The 24871-nt window shown below is 39.0% G+C and overlaps 1 protein-coding gene across 2 annotated transcripts in view; it reads left to right on the forward strand.

Annotated features, from left to right (window-relative positions):
* The window catches only part of RAB3C (RAB3C, member RAS oncogene family), a 269784-nt gene that overhangs the window by 118941 nt on the left and 125972 nt on the right, over positions 1-24871 (forward strand). For both annotated transcript variants that reach the window (XM_041768354.1, XM_041768353.1), the window contains exon 3: positions 27-145. In XM_041768354.1, the coding sequence (XP_041624288.1) occupies positions 27-145 (119 nt within the window). The remainder of the gene's footprint in view (positions 1-26; positions 146-24871) is intronic.

Genomic DNA, 24871 nt, shown 5'->3' on the forward strand with positions numbered 1-24871 from the left:
GAGAGATTATTGTTGTTATTTTTTAGGACACAGCAGGCCAGGAAAGATACAGGACTATCACCACAGCCTATTATCGTGGGGCCATGGGCTTTATTTTAATGTATGACATCACAAATGAAGAATCCTTCAATGCAGTACAGGATTGGTAAGTAAGAACAAATACTCCCATCACTAATAATAATGGTGTTTTCATTTGACTTTCTCTTCCCCCTCAAAGCAGTGACCACACTTTAGTGTAATATGTGTGTTTGTTGTCTACTATAATCCCCTTGTGCTTCATAAAGCAGACAAATACAAGCTATGCTTAGGGTTGTTGTTTAGAGATTGATACGAGAGCTGATTCTGGTGATTTTCTACATTTTAACCTTCCAGTGCTTTGCAGCCTGTCACGCTTAGTTCCATGGAGACTGTTATTTTTTTTTTTAATATAAATAATAAATGGTTTGGAAATTTGCTGGTCTAAAATAGGGATTTGCAAACTGTGAACCATAGGGCCAAGTCTGGCCTCTGGGCCTAATTTGGCCCACCACTTGTTTCGTAAATAGTTTTATTAGAACATAGCCAGGCTCATTTCCTTATTGTCTAGGACTGCTTTCACACTACAACAGCACAGTTAAGTTGTTTTCACAGAAACCATATGGCCCATAAAGCTTGAAATGTTTTCTCTCTGGCTGTCTGCAATAAAAGCTTGCTGACCCCTTGTCCAGATTTGTTAAATAGTTCTCAGTTTTTCTTCAAGTTGAAAAGTTTCAGAGGACTGGGATAAAGGCAGAAATAAAAGCCAAGCGTGTCCTGACTCGTGGCTACATCAACTCTGTGCAAACCCCTCTGTCCCTGGTGAGTATGCTCTGCAGCGGAGAGCTTGTGCAGCTTCCTGAAGCCTATTCACCAGCGCCTTGGGAGGACACGTGGGAGACCTGATGGTCATGGTCATGGATTCAAAGCAGCAGGGCTCAGCAGAGTTGGCTTTCAGGTGGCAAGAGCGAGCATCTAGCTAGGGCTTCGTGTGGTAGAAAGAGGAAAATGGAGCTCCCACTGCTGGTAACAGGCCTCAACAGACATCACATTTCAACTTCAGTCCCAGCTTGGCTTATGTGTGGAAATGTTAGCCAGACAAAAGTGAAATAAAGTGCATTCATTTTTCCCCATTTTACATCACAGTATTATCCAAAGTGATTTTTTATATGTATATCAGCTCATTGAAGGTCAGATGCTATTAAAAACTTCAATTTGCTTTAGATTATTTCTTTTGATTTTTAATTGGTCATCTGAGAAAACACCTACATCTCTCCTACTTCCACACGCAGATACACACACACTTACAATGCAGGAAATAATGCTTTTACAATAGCAGCTCCAAAAGGAAATATATAGCTATAAACTGAAAAGGACGAGCTTGGGACTATATGAAAAAGTAATTATCTTCCACCGTGGCACATAAAAGAAGGCTTAAGTATGCTTCTTTTTAGTAGACTGAATACTGTAAAGATGCCAGTTCTCCTCAAATTAATTCATAGATTCAAGGCAATCCCAATTAAATACCAGCAGGTTTGGTACAAAATGGAATGAAACAGAGTCCAAACATAGACACAAATCCATCTGGGGACTTAGTTTATGATGAGAGTACCATTTCAAATTAGTGACAGAAAGATTTGTTCAATTAATAGTGTGGTGATATTTGGTTAATTGTCACCCACAGCTCTGGCACACAGACAGCTGTGCAAAATGGTCATTTTAACTTTGATGCTTTCCTCTCAGGAAGCATCGAGACCCAGTGCTCCCAGACCCGAAGTGTTCATGAATCATGTTCCAAATGCTGTTTGCACCCACAGTGCTTGCCCTGTTGTTTCAGTGAAAGTTATATGACTACTGAGAATACCAAGAATTGAATGCATTACAACCAAATGGCAACAAGGCCAGGAACCAAGCTCTTGGTACTTCTGGCTCTGGCATCAGAAATGATGTGGAGACGTTTGGCTTCCATATGGCCTACCCCGCACCTTCCCTCACTCACCCCAGTCAACCCAGCATCATCCCCACCAATGCTTCCTTGCCTGTCAGCCAACCACCTGCCCTATGCCAGTCTTCCTCAGCCTCAAATTCCTTATTTGACTCTTTACCACTCTTTGTTTTTTGAAGCTCTGCTCTCCACCCCCACTTTTTTTTTATTCAAAGGTATGTTTTCCAAATTATTCGTTCCTCCCTGGGACTGCTTTTCTTTTACTTCCAAGATTTCCTTCACCCAGCCAAGCATAAGCGTACCCCCATGGTTTGTTCCACAGGGCTCATTTTTACTTTCCTTGGCTCTCCTATCCTCTCACGCACATCATTTATCACTTATACCGGATGGCTCCCAAGTTTACATTTCTGGCTCCAGTCTGTGTTCTAAACTGCAGTGTTGCATTTCCAGGTGCCCAAAATATATCTTCACCTGGATACCTTGCTGATGCCTTGGAATCATTTATCTCTGCCTAAAATTGCTCACCTTCCCGATGCCACTTTTTCTTCTCACTGACACCACAACACTCTGTCACCCAGGGTTCACCCTAAATCCAATTCTAACCTCCAACCACCTCAATATGGAACTTGATCTTACATATTAATTTTTTTTCTGAAATATCTCTGGATTCTGCTCCTGCCTCTCATTCCTACTGTGACCATCATTGTTCTTCTTATTATTATCATTTGCTTCTACCCTCACAGTAGCCTCCTAACTGATCTTTCTTCCCTTAGATTTCTTCCTGTCCCAAGCAATCCTATCCCACTGCTGCTGTAAGAGTGTCCTAAAGACCATCATCCTAAAGACTCCTGCATAAAAGCCATGACTTACCATCACCTTCCGAATTAATTAAAACTTCTTTAGCCTGACATTCAGACATACCACACCATGAGGCCATTATACCTTTACAGTCTCTTCTCACTATCATAGAGGTAAACTCATCTACTCACTGTTTCTAGAACTTTCTAACCTTTGTGGGTTTTTGCTTTGATGTTACCTCCTGCTTTGCATATCTTCCTCACAGCCTACTCTCTCCCCTCCCCAGCACATCTAGATCTGTCAAAAACCAACAAAACTGACAAAATCCTTACTCGTTTTTTTACAATCCACAGTTGTATGATCATTATTATTAGAGGGGTTTTATTCACTCAACAAACATTTATTGAGCACCCACTTGTTTGACAATCTACCAGACATTGGATTTATGTCCGCATTTTCTATCCCAGTTAATGGATCCACCATCATCCAGTTATCTGATGTAGAAATCTGAGCAGTGTTTTTGATTTCTCTCTTTTATACATTGTGATGTACTTGGCCATCAAGTCCAATAATTTTGACTTTCGGAATGCCTTTCAATCTATTCTTATCCTCTGTTGCCACTGTCTTCACCCAAACTGTCATTAGTTCTCATCTGCTTTACAAACCTTCTGTCTTGTCTTTTTCCCTTCAGGTCCCACCCACTCCACATCCTATATCATACTGCCTTTAGAACCTTTAGAGCTAGTGAACCTTAACACTAACACTTTTTTTCCAAAAAAGCTTGATTGATTGATTGATTGATTGATTTTGGTGACACAGAAAGAGAGAAAGAATGAGCAGAGGTAAGGGGCAGAGGGAGAGGGAGAGAATCTCAAGCAGACTCCCCATTGAACATGGAGCCAACATGGGGCTTGATCCCATGACCCTGAGATCATGACCTGATCCAAAAACAAGAGTCAGATGCTCAGCCAACTCAGCCACCCAGGCATCCCAAACCTTAACATGCCTTAAAAATAAAATCTTTAGCAGTGTCATATTACCTATCATAGGGCGTCTGGAAGCCCATCTGAATTACTGTGGACCTTTGACAACATGAAGAAGCCCAGAGTCCACTCTGGACATACTAAACCAAATCTTCAGTGATAAATCTGGCCATATGCATTTTTGAAACCTTCACAAGTAATCCTGAAGCCTATTTCTGACTAAGGCTATTGGTTTAGAACATAATCTAAACATGATAAGCAGTGTATCCTCTACCCATCTGTGTCACTAACATCGCCTCCTACCACTCTCCTCCACTGGTCCTGTGCTTCAGCCAGACAACTTTGCTCAATTTATAGATGTTTGATCCCTTTAATACCTCTGTGCCTCTGTTTGGAATACCTTCTCTGTTATCTTTCCAACTCTTATTCACCTTTTTTTTTTTTAAGATTTTATTTATTTATTTGAGAGAGCACGAGTGCAAGAGAGAGAGCACAAGCTTCAGGGAGAGGCCGAGGAAGAAGCAGGCTCAGGGAGCCTGAGCCTAATGCGGGGCTGGATCCTGGGACTCTGGGATCATGACCTGAGCCAAAGACAGATGCTTAACAGACTGAGCCACCCAGGTGCCCCTCTTATTCACCTTTTAAGGCCAGCTCAAATATCAACTCTTGTATGAAGCTTTCATATATACTGCTACCCCCTTTTCTACGCACCCCAATTTCCAATGCCCGTGCACAAAGTTAGTCACACTCTTATGTCTGAATCCATGGTACCCTAGCCCTTTCTAGAAACCATGTACAGAACCTAGCAAACTGTTGTTATTTTGATTACATTTTTCTTCTGTATCAGCCTGTGAATTCATTAATCTTGTTTCTCTCGTACTGAATACAGTACAATCCTATAATTTTTTTCTGAATTTTTATTGTAGTAAAATACACATAGCAAAATCTTCAACCTTAACCATTTTTTAAGCATACCATTAGTGGTATTAAATGCATTCTTAGTGTTGTCACAACCGTCACCACCATCTATCTCCAAAACCCTTCATCTTGCAAAACTGAAATTCTATTCCTTTTAAATAATAAATTTCCCTCTTTTCCTCCCCTCAACCCCTGGCAACCACTATTCTACTTTCCATCTCTATGAATTTGACTATTCTAAGTGCCTCATATAAGTGACATCATAAAGTAATCTATTACTGTACAATAATACAATGTATATTTTGGATGGATGATCCAAAGAACTCTGGAGGATCACATCCTTTGTTGATATCCCAACAGAAATATGAAATTAAGACTGACATAGTCAGGATTTAATGGTTCTATTCTTCCTCCCAACAAAAGATTTCATATTATTATGTCCCTTACTGCTATGGCACTAATTATATTCAACTTTGTGTCATTCTCAAGTATATGTTTGTCTTAAGTTCTTAATAGATTACAAATTGTTTGCAGAGCAATACTATGTCTTCCTTGTTTGCATTCCCAATTTAACATAGTTAACATCACAAAATAGGTAGTTTTAAAAATATTCTTAACTGAAACAATTGACCTGTCAAAAACCTTGGAAAATGTTTATGGAATAAAAACAGAATTGTATAATAAGAAAAAAAACCTGTTTAGGCAAAGTAATACAGTTCAGCATTTCATACTTGCTTTACATATATGGCTTTAGTACGTAGTACTTGGGAAAGGAGGGAGCTTGGTGACATTTGTTGGTGACTTTCCCCACTAGGAAATAAAGCTTTCTCAAAAAAAAAAAACATACAAAGGAATATAATATCTAAATTACTAGTCTTGAGTGCTGATCTTAAGGGTGCCAAAAGGGAAAAAAAAGCATAAAAAACATATATCATAAAAAATAAAAAATTAATTGAGACTGGCAACTAAAGTTTCAAATACTCTTCCTAACAAAATGCACTTCATTTTTTTAAAGGTTTTATTTAATTATTCATGAGAGACACAGAGAGAGAGAGAGAGAGGCAGAGACCTAGGCAGAGGGAGAAGCAGGCTCCATGCAGGGACCCTAATGCAGGACTTGATCCCAGGACCCCAGCATCACACCCTGAGCCAAAGGCAGATGCTCAACCACTGAGCCACCCAGGTGCCCTACAAAATACACTTCAGTTGCACAAAAAGGAAAGAAAATGGTTTTCAGTTGTGATCTCAGTAAAATCCTTAAGCCAACCATAGGGACATTCAGGTTAAGTGTTAAATTTCCTAGCATTTCATTACACACAAATTCTAAAGTGTTAAGAAGCCAGGCATAGGGATTTAGAGAGAATAGCAACAAGCTAGCAGATCATGGTGAGGAAATGGTGGCTATCCCTTTTTTGAAAATACATTAGACTGTGCTTTCAATTTTCCAGTGGAATTTTATTTGAGGAATTAAATAAAAATAGCTTCTTTTATTTTGCCACATTACAAAGTTCTCTAAAATTATTACAAAATGAAACTCACTGTGAGCTTATCTATACATTTATCTGGAGTCTACAAGTATTAAAAAAAATACAAGAATGTGAGGAAGGAAATACAAAAGAGACGTACAATATGGTTAATAAAATAGGATTAGTTGAGTAACTCCCAAGAATCAGAAGTGAATAATTGTTTTAGCCCTCATTCATTGGAAATGGGGTGGAAAAAGCTAACATGCTAATTCTTTATTGTGAAGTGTACAGTCTCAGGGCACCGGGAGGGAGGAGCCCAAGTTCCATATACATGGATGACTCATTTTAGTAGCAGAAGGGGAGCTTCAGTGTGGGAGGCAAGAGACCATGGCATTGGCCTGAGGGGAGCTGCTTTGGGTTATGACTTTCTCGTGTGGAGGTGATGGTTGAGCAGAGCCCTTGGAGAGGTGTCTAGTGGGAGCCATGTAACAAGTGGCCAAGAGCTGCCTCAAGCAGGTAAAGCAAGAAGATCTGGGGAGCACATAAAAGGTGTCAGAATTCAAAAGCTTATAGAAATCCAAAGGATGAAATGGAGTGCAATTTAGTTCTGGGATTCTTGGAAATCAAGGTGGAAATCAAGGCCAATGGTGGGGGGGGGGGGCAGTAAACATGAGGTGTTCTATAGCTCTCATTATAGGAAGGGGAGAAATAGCACTCCAATCCCCCAAGGCAAAGAAAGTTTTCTTTGAATTAAATTCTGATGGTAATGTCTTTTATTTGGGACACATTGGGTTTATGTCAATGATGGCTTATATAACTAGTATTAAAAAGACCTCAGGAGACTCCTTTTTTACAGTTTTGCCACAAAACATGGGAGGCAAACATTAAAGCATGTTCAATGAAGGCCTCCATGAGATGCTAGGCAAATACTGTACTCTGAACTCATAGACTTCGTGCGGTCCCTAGTGATCCAGGAACTGAATGGTGACCACTCGAGGGAATGCTTGGATTCCATGCTACCTAGACTATCTTCCCTAAATATCATTTTTCTATCCTGTACCTTAGGTAGAAGACAGTGTGAGGTCTCACACTCTGAAGAAGGTCTCAGACACTAATATTGTGTCTAGTATTTGGACTACAAATGCTCACCTTGTATTGTAATTGTTAACAAGTCTAGTTTTTGAACTTCTCTCAGTCTTTTGAATTTCACATACCTCTGGGTTTCTCTTCCTCTGGGCCTTTGCACATCCTCTGCCTTCTATCAAAAGCACATCCCTTCAACCCCAAGATCAAGCCGATTTCTTGTCCTTCAGATCTCAGGTTGTCCATCATTTTTTTAAATGTTTTTTCCAAATACCATATTCTTTTAGTTGCTTCTGGAATATACTCTCTAAACATTATGGCACGTGTATCTTAAAACATACTGTGTTTGTTTATTTAGTGCTCTGTTTTCCTGCTGAATTCCAGTTCCTTGAAAAAAAAGGACTACGCTTGTCTTCTTCACCTTCTTGTCCCAGTGTCTACCCTAAGGAATGGCACTGAGTGCCCACTTAAGACATATTTATTGAATGAGTGAGTAGAACTTGCATGGAGAATGTGCATCCCTTGAAGCTCTCTGACTTAATTGGAGTGTTTTGTAAAAAGATGTGGAAAAGTAAGGTGGCTGTAAACAATCATATTGGGAACTGCAATTCTTCGGATTTGTCCACATGGTTAAAATATGTGGAGTCATGGTCAGTAGGTAGACTAATTTTCCAGATCCCCATATGCTTACACCCACAGTTTGTTAGAGAACAAACTGTGTGGAGTTGTAGAGTCAAGGGCAGGACTTTAGTGGCTCCATTATGTGAGAAAACAGAAGTTACCTCTTTTTTTTTTTTTTTTAATAGTGTTCTGTGCTTTGAATGCTCCCATGGGCTTTGCTTTAAGAAACAAATTAAATAGGGGCACCTGGGTGACTCAGTGGTTGAGCCTCTGCCTTTGACTCAGTTCTTGATCCCCGGGTCCTGAGATCAAGTCCCTCATCAGGCTTCCCACAAGGAGCCTGCTTCTCCCTCTGCCTATGTTTCTACCTCTCTCTCTCTCTCTCTCTCTGAGTCTCTCATGAATAAATAAATAAAAACTTTTTTTTAAGAAACAAATTAAATAAATGATTAGAGAGACAAGTCCCAAATAGATTTTATTAGTTCTTGCAACACAAAATCACCATTGAAAATTTCACTGACTTTGAAATGTTTATCAGATGAGCAGTGGCCAGAGAGTTACCTGGGTCCCAGTTTGAGCATGGCCCCAGGAATATGGAATTTGGATCCTTTGTCCAGGCTCTTCCTAGACACCCAGCACCCAAGACTCAGTGGTCCATGCCTAGAGCAGTGCCTTTCAACTTGACTTAAAATCTTCCCATTCCTAACTTGAAATGCATTTCTGTTCTAAGTATGGCATGGCCACAGGCTGCTATATTTCCTGTAGGAGAATGTCACTGACTTATCTTCCCCCACCTTATTTATTTACATTTGGCTTTTTATGACACAGTGAGGAACTCTAAATATAAGTTTGTTTTTTTGTTTTTTTGTGGTTTTTCTTTTGAGGCAGGAAATCTGGTGAGCAGATTGATATTTTTTAAAAACCACCAGACTGAGGATAAAAGTCTAACACCATCTTCCCACCAGTTCTAAATAATTCATTTCTATGACGTTCAGGGTACCATTGCAGATGTGCTAGAACCAGAATGAAATTTCACCTTCAAACATTCTCTTCCTCTGCAGTGTTTTGTTATCCCAAAATATAGCATGGTCTTAAATGAAATTGACATCATGTTCAATATGAAAGAATTTAAGACTGGTAATAACACTTAGGATAAGATGAACAATTCCGGAGCCTCCATCTATGGCCTCCTAATCTTGTTAAGGGTCCTACTAACCAGAGTCGGTTGAGAGTGGGTAGTGGTGGGATTAGAACACAGATGTATGATGCCAAGGCTCATTACCACCCCACAGTGGGCATCAAGGAGGCTTTCCTCTCCCTGGATCCTAGTAACTCAATCCCTCATTGCTGCACTGCCCTAGGCTTAAAACATTTTTCTTGCACAGATAACCCAACGTAAACTCAAGCTTATATTTAAAGGATAGATAGCTTCTAATCCATAGCCCTTCCCAATACACCTGAAATAAACACACACCCTATCCCCTCAACTGTCTTTTGCATCTCCTTTTTGGTTTACCAGGCCAGAAACATGGGGGTTAATCTTAACTCCTTGTTTTCTGACATCCTACATGCACCCCTTCAAAAAACACTATTATATCTTGGCTCTGATATCAAAATACAGTCTGCTTTTGTTGTTTAAGGATGTTACACTGCATGAAGTCACCAGAAATGTTGAGTTGGTGCATACTGAATTGTTGCTCCATCGGGAAAGTTGAGAGTCAGGTTGCTGTGAGCTTCTGGTCACATTTTTGCCAGTGGGTCAGTGTGTACTTGGTTTTAGCTGTGTTTCCACTTAAAGACACTTTATTTCATGTATATTGTTGATCCGTGAACTTTGAATTTTTGGCCAAGAGCAGCAAATTCATGCTGAAATGAAGGTTATCTGACACACATATTTCTGCACAGGCATATCACCACCTTTTTGCACTTAGGAACACCAGACAGCACTTCAGTTTTATGCTTGGAGGCCATTTTAAACAACAAAATCACCAACAAAAAGCACAAAATGCAAAAAGTATGGCACTAAATGCATTTTGAAAAAGCACTATTTACAGAAGACTACTGAAACAAGGTAGAGTATGGTCTTTTCCAACCTCCACTGGGAATGTGTGCGTCAAGCCACTCAAATTTTTCATCACTTTGCTTATGCCTGCAAATGTCTGTGAAAGCGCTGTGAATATTTATTTTGGGATTACAAATAAATTTTAGCAAGTAGGCAAATTTGCAAATACAGAATCCATGAATAATGAGAACCAATTTTATATCCAGAATCCCATCACTGCCCACCATTTCTACCGAGTATTAGTTTGCTCGGGCTGCCGTAGCAAAGTCCACAGACTGGGTAGCTAAATAAGAGAAATTTAAAGTCTCAGTTCTGGGGCTCTAAGTCCCAGATCAGAGTATTGGCACGGCTGGCTCCTGAGAACATGAGAGTGAATCTGTTCCACAATTTTCTTCTAGCTTCTAAATAGCCTCAGGCATACCATGGTTTATAGATGGCTGTCTGCTTCCTGTGTTTTCATATCATCTCTCCTTTGTATGTGTTCCCTCTGCGCCCAAAGTTATCTTTTCTCTTTTTTTCCCCAAAGTTATCTTTTCTCTAAAGATACAGTAATATTGGATCAGGGCCCACCTTAATGACCTCATCATAACTTGGTCATCTCTAAATGCCTAATTCTAAATATGGCTACATTCATAGGTATTTAGGGCTGGAACTTCAATATTTTTGGAGGGATACAATTAAACCCATAACACACAGACACCACCTTGAACAGACTACCATCCTCAACTGTCTGGAATGTTGCTATAGCCTAAGTGGTCACCCTACCTCTACCACCGTTTCTACTTCCAGAATCTTCCCAGCGCATAAGGGGAGCTTTTCAAACTGTGAATCAGATCGTATCACTCTTCTTTTTGAGACATCCATAGCATCTCACCTCTCCTCGAGTAAAGCCAAAGCCCTATGAGAGCCCATGAAATCCTGTGCAACTGACTCACCACCTCTCTGATCTCACCTTCTATTCTTCCTCTTGCAGCCTGGCCTAGCCACAACAGCCTCCTTGCTATTCCTAGAACATACCAGACATGCTTCTTCCTTAGGGCATTTGTGCCTGCTATTCTCCTTGCTTAGAAGTCTCTTTCCCAGATATCCTTATGGTTATCCCTTCACCTAATGGTTTTCACTGTAATGTTACCTTTGCAGCAAGGCCTTTTTCTCCCACCCTATTTTATATTTCAATCCTTTTTATTTTATAACTTACTGATTTATCACATCTGTCTCCCCAGCAAGAATGCAAGCTTCACAGAATAGCAATCTCTGTCCTTTTTATGCAGTCTTATTATGTGTGGAGAACAGTCCCTGGCACATACTAGGTGTTCAATACATATTTGTTGAGGAAATGAATATATGAATAATAGAAAGAGAAGTATATGGGACTAGATCTTATCCATTTTCTGTCTTTATAGTCTGGTGCAGTCCAAGGCACATATCAATTATGTCCGACAAAAATTGATGATGAGAGCAAAAATTGTATCAGACCATTATGACGAAAATAAATCAATGAAAATAAATCAATCCTTTCAATTCAAATGTAGTGAGGAGGTAATGCCTATTTTACCCAAATTTTGTCTATATTACAAAACTCCCCCAGCTTGTCAGTTGGATGGAAAGCATATGTAGGTAGAATTGATAAAGAGAAATGAAAATGTTTTAGCATGCATATGGGGCAAAGTGACTTGAGGTTAACTGTTTTTTTGTAGTACATTCTGTCCCTAAAATGGCTTGGTTTGGGATTTTCCTTTGTTTGTTTGTTTTTGTAGAGGAGAGTATATTTGGGGATGGGGTTAGTACAAATGCACAGCACATATTTCAGGGTACCTAAAAAGAATTAGAAATGTCATCCAACCCACTGGGAAATATTTGCTCATCTCTCATGGCCTCAGTTCAAAATTTTTCTTACTGTTTCTGTTTCCAATTAACCAACGGTCTGCCTCTGGGTTTTCTTGTTTCTTTGTTTTTTCCACTCACTCTTTCATTTACTGCAGTTGGTTCTGGCTTGTCTCAATGAATTCCTCGGGCTAGAAATTGAGATTAAAAATTAGCTGCATGAAAAATACAGATATGGTACAAAATGTAAAGCCTTGAATTAAAGATCTTAATTAGGCATTTCATTTTACCCAATATCCGCCCCGAGACCCATGAGGCAGACATAGGCTCATATTCTGGTCAGAGAGAATTTTATTCTATTTATTTATTTTGTGTGTGTGTGACCTGAGAAATAGCAAAAGTCTTGTAGGGTGAAACCTGTCCTGTATGACTTTGTGTTTTGGTACTTAACTCACCTCAACTGTAGTTGGAGGTGGTAATTACTATTCTATAAATATTAACATGAACCTAAAGACTAGCAGCTAAATTCTAGTTGCTGCAGCCTTACCCCAGTCAGGCTATGTAAGGGAATATAAAGATTAAATAAAAGACTTGGACTCTTGGATAAAAGGTATTATATAAATATGATTGCTATTTGTTCTGCTTCACTTGCCCTCTGAAAATATATGTCTTGGCAGCTCCTTTTGTGCCATTTTGTGTAACTGCTTTTTGCAAATGCCAGTATTTTCTCATGGGGTTTCCTTGGTTCTTTCCATGTCTTTAATATACCTTCTTTTCTTTGAAATTAGTCACCTGCCTTTGGGGAATAGATATGTCTTGAAGGACAGTAATTGTACCTGCCACATAACTCCTCAGTAGAGAGATTGTGGTAAGCCTATTTTCCAGTTGTAGATGTTATCTTGGTTCCTGGGGGTGAGGTGGGGGGTGGGGGGTAGTTGACGATTGTTGTATAAAAACAAATCTGTAGGATTGTTGGTGATTGTATTTAGAAAACAGATTTCTAGGATCTAAAAAGGAACAGTTACACCTCTGGCTTTCTTGAACCTTCCTGGGGTATTCAACTCTGCAATGAATGTGGTCTCCAAGTCTTCCTTCTAACTGCAGTGGATACATTCAATACTTCCTGATGCCCACTGCTGATCCTCATTTTCTAATTGCCCAATCCACCAAGACATAGGTACTTAGCCAGAGAATCGTGAAGTGAGTAGAAAGGGCCAAGTCTTCTAGGTCTAAATTGGTACAACTCCAGCCTGATCTCTACTGATTTTTACATTAGGGCTCCTGACTCTAGCTGGAGTGTCCTGGAGCCCCATTTGTTCATTTGCCATTAGGCTGGATTTGGTCATTTATCTTTGCAGTTCAGCTCATTAATTATCTTAATTATCAGTTGTAAACCAACTCCTTATGCACCCACTCCTTAAAAACAAGAAAGAAAGAAAGAAAGAAAGAAAGAAAGAAAGAAAGAAAGAAAGAAAGAAAGAAAGAAAGAAAGAAAAAAAGAAAGAGAGAGAGAAAGAAAGAAAGAAGAAAAGAAAAAAGAAAGAAAAGAAAAGAAAAGAAAAGAAAAGAAAGGAGGAAACATTAAAGGTAACTATTCAGAAAACTAGAAAAATAGCACAGTATTAGTCATGCGAGAATTACATTTCATCACCAGAAGGTAGGTCATCACATATAATGTCTGATTCATTAAATTTAGACAGAGCCCATATTCAGTGTTGTCTGTATCTTACCCTCTCTGTACCATCAATTTCCAAAGCAAGAGCAAGAATCATGGTGTAATGAAAACGCTGTACAAGCAGCCCAACCATATATCACAGTCTCCATGCCGTCAATCTCATGTTCTTTGCTCATATTATATCCCTTAGGACAGTTCTCCCTTCTTTTTTTTTTTTTTTTTTTTTTTTTTTTTAATTTTAGGACAGTTCTCCCTTCAGGTATATTGTATCCTATGACCTAATTTTAATTTATAACTATTAAATGAATTTGGCTCTTTCTATGGTGTTCCTTCCCATAGCATATTGAAAGCAACAAGTAGTGGAAGACAGATGAGAAGGGAAATGTCACAACACAAGGCCTGGGTGATTTCCAGACTTCTTTTTTTAAACCAAATACTCAAAGCAATGAGAAGTTTTTGAGTAGTCAACCTGATATAGGTCTTCTCAGAGTTGGCCAAAGTCAAGATTCAGAACAGAGTCCTCCACAAGATTGGCCTCATATCAGTTTGGGGGGCCCTGGGGCTATTCTGACCAGCTGGCTACAAATTCCAGGGTTTCCCATGACTACTCTCAGGTTTGAGAAGTCACTAAACTAAGATGACTAACGGTTCAGGAAAGAGCTCTACATGAGATTACAGCACTTTGTGCACAACTGCCCTGAGCAAGCCCGCCAAGGAGCCCAGTAAGGCTGACTAACATGGGCTCAGCAGCTACCCCAACCCCAGATGGTCTCACTGGACCCTGGGTCCTCTGCTATTCTTACTTGCATCTCACTTTCCCTTTGGCAACCTTTTTCCCTCTTGCCCTCATTGGATCTTTACATGTTGTTATTCAAATCAGTTTCATTCCTAAGGAAGCAAAGCGTAGTGATAAGGCCACATGATAGGGCCATGTGGAAATAGCCCTCATCAGGATGCACATATCAAAATGTCAAAGCATTCCTTTTATGAGCAAATAGTAGAACAACAATTGATTTTACCTTCTACTCCATCCCTAACCCCATTTCTTATCAAACCCCTTCTGTCAATCTCATACCTTTGCTGAGTTCTGCTGGGCTAGATCCGAAACATGACATTTTTGATAGATTTGTTAACTGACATTCAAGGAGTTAAGTATAGTAAAAACTAGCTGTGCCCACTCCCCAACCTAGCACTTCCTAATTGCATATCAAATGTTTAAGGAATATGAAGAAATGGATGCTCTGCTATAATTGAGATTATTTTCTTTCTGTTTTTGATAAACTGTGAACTTTGAATGTGTATATTAATATGGTAATTTATGCAAATCTTTGCCTTCAGAGTTTATATTCTGGAGATGAGTCCTTTCTGAATTGCTGGAGCACAGAATTTCATATCCTATGACCTTATCATATATATTGAGAAGTACCAAAGAAGACTTAATTTATGTTGCTCGATAAAACAGCTTATTTTAGTAGAAATTTCCTTAAGCCAGGAGGAAAAGCTACTTTTTTTTTTTTTTTTTTTTTAATGCCTTCAATTTAAAACTAACAGACAGGGATCTGGGGAGGAAAGGAGAAAGGCGGAAAGAAGGGGGTGGGATTATTGGTTAAATCTCCATTTTGAGAAGGGCAAGAGGCACCAGGTTGAGGACTCGGGCTGATGAGAAGAGTTGTGAAGGCTTCACAGACAGACCCTTAATGGAAGCTCCTTGCCTCAACATTAGACAAATCCAACAAACCAAAATATGATATAACCTGGGAACTTTTACAGTGTTTACCATTCCTCAGACTTCCTTGACCATATTGAAATGATGTAAAGAATTCCTAACTTACAAGATGGCTGTGAGGAGGGGAGACCTAAGATACCTGGCATGTTGTAGACACCAAAGAACTTTCTCTTACCCTCTATCTATATTAGACCATAGTTCCCAGTCCAGATTGCACACTAGACTCACTTGGACATCTTTTCAAGGCATGTTGTCCCGTGCAGTCATTCCATCAGAATTTCTGCTCTTGTAATCCAGGATTTAAAAAAGCATCAGGAGCTGCCCAGGTGGCTCAGTGGTTTATTTAGCGCCACCTTCAGCCCAGGGCCTGATCCTGGAGACCCCGGATCGATTACCATGTCAGGCTCCCTGCATGGAGCCTGCTTCTCCCTCTGCCTGTGTCTCTGCCTCTCTCTCTCTTTCTCTCTCTCTCTCTTTCTCTTTCTCTCTGTCTCTCATGAATAAATAAATAAAATCTTTAAAAAAAAAAACATCTGGAGTTAAAAAATATCTCCTCAATTGATAAGATTCTGATGTAACACTGAAAGATGAGAGCTTTTCCCATAGCAATTGTTATCACATATTATTGGAATTGGACACCCGTGTATTAATTATCACATTCAGGGGAAATACATAAGTATATTGCATAGAGCTTCGTAACCTTTCACGTATTTAGATTTTTGCAGAATGATTTTTTTATGACCCTACCTCTACAATGAATCCATTAAAAATGACCACTCTATCCCACATATTTCCACTTTGGATTGCATCTGAATGCTAACTTGTTTTGCCAGATTTTTTTTGGTTTTGTTTGTTTGTTTTTTCTCAGAAGTTCTGTGGTTCAGGGAGAAGCACAGCATTAAGTCTAGGTATGGATCAGTAATTCAAATCAGAAGGATCTAGATCACAGGTCCCAGTCTATCAGTAAGCACAGGACCTACAGCCGAGCCAGCTGTGTTCTGAGGCAGGGGGTCTTTCTAGACTTCCTCCTAGTGTGAGAAACATAAGTTTGAGCCCCTGGATGAATCAAGACGTTTCCTCTGGAAGGGATAGAGAGATCCAGTGGCGACTCGTAAGGACTTTCTATCAAAGATTTGTCATCAGAGCAAAGATTTATGGGCAGTTGCTGCAAAGGTTCCCAGGATTCACTGACTGTATTATGAATGGTGAAGGACTGGTATGCAAAGGGCTTCTGCAGGCCTGAAGTACATACCTACTCACACATGTCGGAGTCATATGGTTTAGCAGCCCTGGGTGGCATTTCCAGTGAACTCAGTCTGGGCCAGGACTCTCATGAGCAGCAGCAACACCTGGTTGCTGATTTGGGATGAGGTGACAGGTGCCAATTGTGCCTTTTCATGGTTTCTTCGTTCTCTTTGATGAGATGCTCACACAGAGAAGAGGTGAGGCCACACTCTGAACTTTAGACAGAACGGGGTACAGTTGTGCTTGTGGCTTTCCAAATTTCATATATATATTTTTTTCAAAGGTGGATTTGAAGCACACAGTATGCTGAATATAGCATACAAGATTCCATTCAACCAACAAAGATTGGTTTTTGTTTGTTTGTTTGTTTGGCTGGTTTTGGTTTGTAGTAGAGGGGTTTTTGCCTACAATCACTTCAAAAAGTGTTGAAATGAATCATATCCTGCCCTTATGAATTTCAAAGTCTTTCAGGGAAAATAAGACATGTAGTTCTCCTGGTCACCGGGGCACTACTACGGAATCAATCTTGCTCCTAGAACTCACTCTTTGGCCAGTGTCGCAGCCCTTTCTTCCTCCATGCCTTCCACCTGGCCAGGGTATTAATAGCCACCCTCATATTCAAAGGCCCCATGCTGTGAGGTCTACTGTTTGAAAAACAGATGGGGTGGGGTAACCTCCTGCACTTGTCTTCACTCCAGCCACACCGACCATGGGCCATTGCACGCATGTGCAGTGCTCCTGGCTACCTTCTACCCTTCCATCAGAATGATGGGCTCCTGTCCCTACTGCAGATCTGTAGTGTCCTCCCCTTCTTTCAAAGCTCACCTCACATACATACTCCTCCTTGATAATGTGGAGAATGTCCTAACTGAAGCCAGCCAGGAGGCAGATATTCATTAAATATTAGTTAGTATTCCTTCCTCCAGGCCTCGCCATCAGGATCAGTTACTTCCCAGGGGCTTCCTCACACTGCCCTTTCTAGATCTCGCAAGCACTCACTTCATCCGGCCTTGTGTTATCATTATTCGCCTGGTCATTTACTCTATCATGCTATAGAGTTCTTGATGGTTGAGAATGAACTAGATTTATCCCTCTAATACCCAAGGATCTCTCAAAGGACCTTATACTTAGTAGGCACTCAATCAATATGCAATTGGTGATGAATGAATGAGTGAATGGCAAAATGAATGCCCCTGATTATCCCCAACCTTCGCCCACATAACCCCCCTTCTACAGCATTTTGCTCCTTGTCTAGACAAATCTTATTAGCTGATTACTTTCATACTTTCCAGAGACTAATCAGATTAAAACAATTCACAGAATATGTAAGTTGATCATTGATTTGCTAGGGTAGATGGGAACATTTGCACTTGGAAGGAGAGTTTTATATTCCCACACTGGTCTCCAGTTTTTAAAGGCTGTATGATAAATATAAACTGGAGGGTCTTTTTCTTATTCTCTGAGGTTGGGGAAAGCAAACTAACAGAAAACAGCCTCTCGTTCTAGGCAAGTCACTATGCTTCCTGTAGCGAGTCTGTCAAGGAAGAAACACATGGAGCTGGAATCCTTTTGTGGCATTTTTCAGGCAGCTTACTGCTCACCCTTTCTCATCACCTTTGCAAAGAGCTCTGCTATATGTGAAACTTCGGGAAAACAAAGACGTGACAAAGGACAGAGAGGATGGGTTATATGCTGAATATTTTAACTGGGTATCAGGAAGCAACCAACTTTCTGAGAGCTAGTGATTGCACATTTATGCACATACACGTAGCCATCCTTATGATATTTCAAAAGAACTACATCTTGTAGCCCGAGCTTAACATTAAGGACTTTGATTTATGACTTCTCATTAGCAGCCACTACACATCATTGTGATTCAGTACCATCTTGCATAATAATTAACTCATCCATACAGTACGTGTTTGACAGCTAGAATGGAAAGCCATATTCGTTTCTTGCCACTTGTGCAGCTGCAGAGGGAATTCACACAATTCTTCTGAAATGAAGAATCTCATGTATTTCCTTTTTTGGGGAGGGGGGCTTACTTTGATTATTTAAGCTTTGCAGAATAAAACATAGGGGGATTTAAGTAAAAATAGATATTGCTTCATTAACAATGAGTCCAGCTGGCTTCATCAACAAATTACATTTCCTTCCTAACCTTTAATTTCTGATTTACCTACAAATTTGAGGGTTTTAATCTGCCTGGGTCCCTTGGCAGGAGGGTCAGAAGTCACTGTCGCTCTCATCCAGGGGCTCAGGTTTCCAGACCCTTCTATTGGGTTTAGCTGGTAAGAGTGTGCTCTGTCTGCCAAGTCATCATCTTCCATGTGAGGCTCACTGTCGTCTGAATCTTTGTTGTCACTGGAATCTCAAAGAGGAAGGTATTTCCCCGACTTGGCTTGCAAATTCACTGTGCTTACAGATTCTGAGGAGATTTCAGAACTGTAACAGTCTGCATATGTAAAGATTTATTTATGTATTAAGATTTATTTATTTATTTAAAGATTTCTTTATTTATTTGAGAAAGAGAGGGAGGGGCAAGCAGACGCCCTGCTGAGTGCAGAGCCTGAAGTAGGGCCCAGCTCTGGAAGCCAAAGCCAAGAACCAGATGCTCAAGCAGCTGAGTTACCTAGGTGCCCCTATATAAATATATTTATATTTTAATAATTATCGTTGATAATCATTTCATGAGTTTTTGTTTCTAGGTTAGAAAACTGCATGACTGGCTCCTTGAGCTTGGGAGTTAATTCGTCCCTCTGGGGGACGCATGCAAAAGCTAGCAAGGGGATAGTGGGAGCGAAAACTAAAGCAGTGGACTTGACATCCGTGATTATTCTGACAGAAATATCTAGCCCTCTCACTCCTCTCAGGAATTAAACCCTACTGTGAGGAGGCATAGCTCTCCTTGATCTAGCAGCCACAATCGAACCTCTCCATTTTTTTCCAACATTGTTTCTGATCAAATTTGTTTTAAACGAGATTTTAGGCAACAATAGACATGTATGATGCTACCATTTAAAGGATCTGTACTGGAGCTTTCAGTAGGGTTGCATGAGATAGCAAATAAAAGTATAAACTGTCCAGCTAAATTTGAATTACAGATAAATAATGAATACATTTTTAGTATAAGTATACCCATGTTATATTTGGGACATATTTATACTCGGAAATTGTTGCATATCTGAACAAATCTGACCGGGCACCTTGTATTTAATCTGGTCACCCTATTCTTGAGAAACATGTAGACAACTTGAAGAGAGTAGAAAAAAATTTGAAACATTCTAACATGTCTCTGTTAAACTTCCCTTTCATTGCTTCCTGCCATCTGCCTCTCCTATTTTTCTGGAGGTCACAGCTGGTAACCAAAAGCATGCTATTATTTAGTCAAAATATTTATTATTTCTGGCAAAAGCATGTGAGTGTCTGAAGGATGAGGTGGGAAACTTTCATAAGGAAAACAGCATAATGTGGGTTCATTGGTACACATTCCACGGCACCTGCCCCATCCTATTTCTATGCTGTTGTTGTGAATAACATGTAATGTATAATAAATATATGTATGTGTCATCCTGTTATTTAAATATCCTTTTTGCTATCAATAGAATTAGGAAACTCTTTAGTTTGGAACAACATAAAATAAATCTGTATAATTCTAACAATATTCAGCTCTGAGTAATTTCCTTTAGAAGTACTCACTAAATATTTATTTTAAATTATAGCAAGCATTACTGTCAAGACCTTAAAAAGAAAAATCCTTAGGGCTTAAATGGCCAAATGAGATTTGATATTATCTATGTCCAACTCTCCTTTCTATTAAATAAACTCTTTAATTCTTGCAAGGATTTAAATAAAACACTTAGAGTCATCTTTGATCAACAACAAAAAAGAACTTTTACTGTTACTACATGTGTCCATCATATGACACCATATGACGGTCATGACATGTCAGGACATGTCAGGAATGACAGGACAGGATGAGAGAACATGTGTTAGAAAGTTAGAGAACCTATACCAGCCCTCACAGTTGTTAATATAATGGAGGTTAAGAAATTCTTTAAAAGGTTTATAGGCAGTTCTACATTATCTGGAAAGGATTTCAAGTGAAGTTATCTATCACTCCAGAAAGAATGCTGGGAAAACACTTAGAATAAGAAAGGTAATTAACCATTTTAGGCATTATAATCTATGCATATTTTGTCATTGTGTTTTCCTTGACATTGTAATTACCTGCTTTTGTGTCTTTTCTCTCCTCTAAACTGGTAATTCCTGTGAGGAAATATGAACCCTACCACATTTTTTTTTAGTGTTGTCAGTGTTTGGTAGTGCCTGGTTCATCGTATGAAGAGTAATTATTTCAAAAAGTCTGGGAACTGTTACTCTAAAGTAGAATGTAATTGAATTGAGAGAATTAGGCACAAGTACTCAACATTTTAATTTGGGGAAGAATCATACCTCTCTTGGCTTGCTTGTAGCCCCAACCTTGCATTTCTCAAAGATCTCTGAGTCCTCTGTGTGTGTGTGTGTGTGTGTGTGTCTATCACTCAGAACTGAAATGCATATAGATAAATATATGTATACATATGTGTCCTTATATAATATCCATTTAGAAAGAATTCTAGAGAAGGTGTAGGGAATTTTTACGAGGTAGAGGTGGCTAAGTCTTCAACAAATTTATGCCTGCTCTTCTACAGCGTAGTTACTGGGGAGTAGGTACATTTAAGGACTACATTTCACAGCTTCTCTTAACAGAGGTGGGCCATGTGATTGGTTCCCACCAACAGAATGCCAGCCAAAGTAATGTATACCACTTCCAGACCATGGTGGTTAAGAAGTGAATTTCTTTTCTTCACCCCTGTTTTCCTCTTTTAAAGGGCTACATGTAGAATCTTGGAGACCACGAAAAAGCCAGAAAATGAAAGGACCCTGGGTTTCTAGAAATCAATTCTGGAAAGAGAGCTTCCCTCTACCCCTTCTATCAACCACATTCATTTTGGACATTATGTGTACAAGGCATAAACTTTTATCATGATTGAGCAATAGGTGTATTTGCTTCAGAAAACAGCCTCACTCCTAACTAATATAATTTATTAGTAGAATTTTTTTAGCCCTCACTTTTTTTTCTTTCCTGTCCTCACTAGACACAATTGTTCAGACTTAATTTCTTATAGTTTGACCTTCCCCATATTTCCTTCACAGTACTTAGAAAAATCTCAGTACTGAGAAATCATGATTCTTAAAAAAAATCTCAAAGTGATTGGTTCTCTATGAATTTTCATTTAACTTAGGAAACATTTATCTAACCTTCATTATGTAGAGCATGCATCTTGCGAGGCTTAGGAACAAAAACATAATTAGCTGATGAATTTTCAAAAGAAACAAACATATAAAGGATAAGTTACAATGAAATGGAATAAAACATGTTACTGCCTAATGGAGTCTCTAGAGCAAGTGGAGCTTGTTGTCTCTACTTGTAGTAGAAGCATCGCAAAGAAGGTGACCTTCAGTTAGGTCTTAGAGGACGAATATGAGGTCTGCCAAAGGATGAGTCACTGTTTACAGTTTTTAACCATTTATACAATGAAGAGAGGATATTGCTCTTTATAAAATCAGATTGGTTTGTCATATTAAATCTGGTCATATTCATCAGGAATAATGATGCATTGCTTATTTGGAGACTTTTGCCGAGCAAAATTTTCAGTTGTTAATTTTATCGTTAATTTATTCCTTTGCCTCAGTCCTTGTGATCTCATTTATGATTTTTTTTAAGCTTGAAGATTTTTTTTTAAATCAAATTCTTTTGCCCACCTGGAATTTATGGTTTATATGATAACGAATAAATTATTTCATCCATAATTAACTTATGTCTGTTAATCATCACTTATTTGTCCATTATTTTGTTTCACATAATATGGTAATTTATTAAACTCATAGGTTGGGCTCCATTCAAGGGACCTCTATTTTGTATTATCATTCTAGTCTTGTATTTTTAACTCGTATCACTCAATTTCAATACCTGGTGCTTTATTATATATTATTATATAGGAAAGGTGAGTTTCTCAATGTTAATCTCCCCTTTCACTCCTCTCAGCTTTATACAATGGTCATTGTGGCAAGGGACAGAAGTTTAGAAACTGATAAAATGAATGAGAAGGAATTGAGAGGTTTGGGGGAAAATAATAAGCTATATAGTTGATGCTTTTTACTTCTTGCTATTGTGAGTGCTTCAAGGCAAGATATGTCATTCTTTATAACTCAAATTAAGGTTTTGGAAAATAGATGTGTGATATATGTGTTGAATCGTTACCTGGCCTTGATTCTTCATTCCTTTGTGTGTCAGGAACTCTATTCAAGGATCAGCTAACGAAGACTTGCATTCAGTAACTGTTTGTAATAGACAGAAATTCTAGGAAGTATTTATTAGAAAACAATGAAACTCTTAGGTTAAAAGGGCTTTGAAAAAGAAGGAGAAATTAGGTCTCTGACTCTCCAAAGCAATTAACTGGTTTCTATTAATATATATGGAAATTACTTCCTCAGCCAGTGGAGTCTTTAATCACATTGCAAAGCGTTCACATTTTACCTTGTGTAGCTCATCGCAATCCACACCCTCGTTTAAAAACAAGATTTAAAACTAGGTTAGCTTTGAAAGACGTGCTGTATTTATAAAAATAAAACGTTGTGCCATCATCTCAAGATCTTGACCATTGCTCTGTTTGTGGGTCTGCTGAAAGGTCCAGATGGTAGTTGAGAGAGGAAGCCCAAGGCAGACTTGAGGAGGGCCTGTTCACTGCCACATCTCCAGGACAAGGGCAGCGCCAGAAGACACACAGTGGGCACTCAATAAACTTTTGTTGAATGATCAAAGGGGTGTCAAGCATGAGTTAGAGCCAGCAAAGCAGCTCCCTGAGGGAATAATCATTGATCTAAGTCGGAGTTGGAGACAAGGTCGGGAAGCAGGATACAAGATAGAATAAAGCAAGAGGTTTGGACAGAAGCCATACGTGGTGATATGTGGGGGAGAGGGAGACAGACATCCAGGGTTTAGTGATAGTCTGCAAATGACGAGGTTACTGGACTCACCTGACCTTGTGTTTGTGAAACAATTATTTTTCAGAACACGGAATTAAACTTGCCATTTTTGTATTTTTAAATAAAGCTCTGAATTAATGATTTAATGTAGGTCAGAATTGTTATTGTTGATTTTCCTTAATCTGAAGCCTCTCACACGTTGTCTTTTCAGCTATACATCAGAACAAAATAGCAAAATCAAGTCCAAAAAAAATGTGACAGTGAATATGGAAATCAGCTTTCAGATGCAGTGGGCTCATTTTGATTACCTTCTGACTCAGGCAGATGTTAAATGTATTTAGCAGTCTCCACTTTTCTTAAACTAGTAATAAAATTATTCCAGAGATTAAAAAAAAAAAAGGAAACTTCTTTAACTCAAGCTCTGGCATGTAAATGAAATTCAAGATAACTACATACTGAAATCACTTCCTGAACTTGCTTAGTGACTTTCAGACTGTAAATATGAAGGAACAAATCTGTCAGCTAAGCAGTGTCCGCTACCAGAAGAAATACCAGAAGTAATAGCTCAGGTCGCAAATTACTACTGCTCTAACTTAATGATAGGCTGCATCTCAGTGCTGGGGAAAGACCAAAATATCAGCTCCTAATGAGCTGTAAGGGATTTAGGAATTAAGCCAACCATGAAAACTCCCAACAGGACTGTGTCCCAGGGGAATATCCTTGAAAAGAGAAGTTCTGGCAACCATCAGTTGGTTCTCTGTACTTACAGGTCTGACTCTGACTTTTGTCTGTTTGATTATTCACTTATTTTGTTTTTTAGATTCCACCTATGAGTGAAATCATATGGTATTTATCTTTCCCAGTCTGACTTATGTCACTTAGCATAATAGCCTCCAGGTCCATCCATATTGTTGCCAATGGCAAGATCTCTCTTTTTTTTTTTTTATGGCTGCATACCATTCAATTTGTGTGTGGGTGTGGGTGTGTGTAATATCTTCTTTAAGACGGGTTTGGATAGAATAGGTCAAGTATCACAATGCAGAAAACTCATTGAATCAACTGGAAAAAAGATTTTTGCAAAGGGATTGACATATATATTTGAAGTTGAACACTTGCATATGTTCATCTTAAACTGTTCACCATTAAGATTTTGTAATATAGCAGCTTTTGTAGTCAATGAGAATTCTCAATAGTCACCCGTTTTGCTCAACTCTAAATGGCATCTGATTCCTGATGGACTTTCTCCAGCTCTTTAAGTGAAGTAGCAAATAAGACAGAGATATTACAGCTTTGGGGAAAGTATAGAGCTCTGAAAGTCCTTTATTCTACTTTGCTCAGTTTTCTTACTTTTCAGCTACTACCTATAATGCATATTCATCCATCAGTTTAAAATACAGTATGTTACTTGAATAATATAATCATACACCAGCTTGCCAAAATATTATATTATGGAAATTCACTCTCAGTCTGAAAATAGT

Source organism: Vulpes lagopus, chromosome 8, assembly GCF_018345385.1.
Source record: "Vulpes lagopus strain Blue_001 chromosome 8, ASM1834538v1, whole genome shotgun sequence".
In the NCBI taxonomy this organism is placed as follows: Eukaryota; Metazoa; Chordata; class Mammalia; order Carnivora; family Canidae; genus Vulpes; species Vulpes lagopus.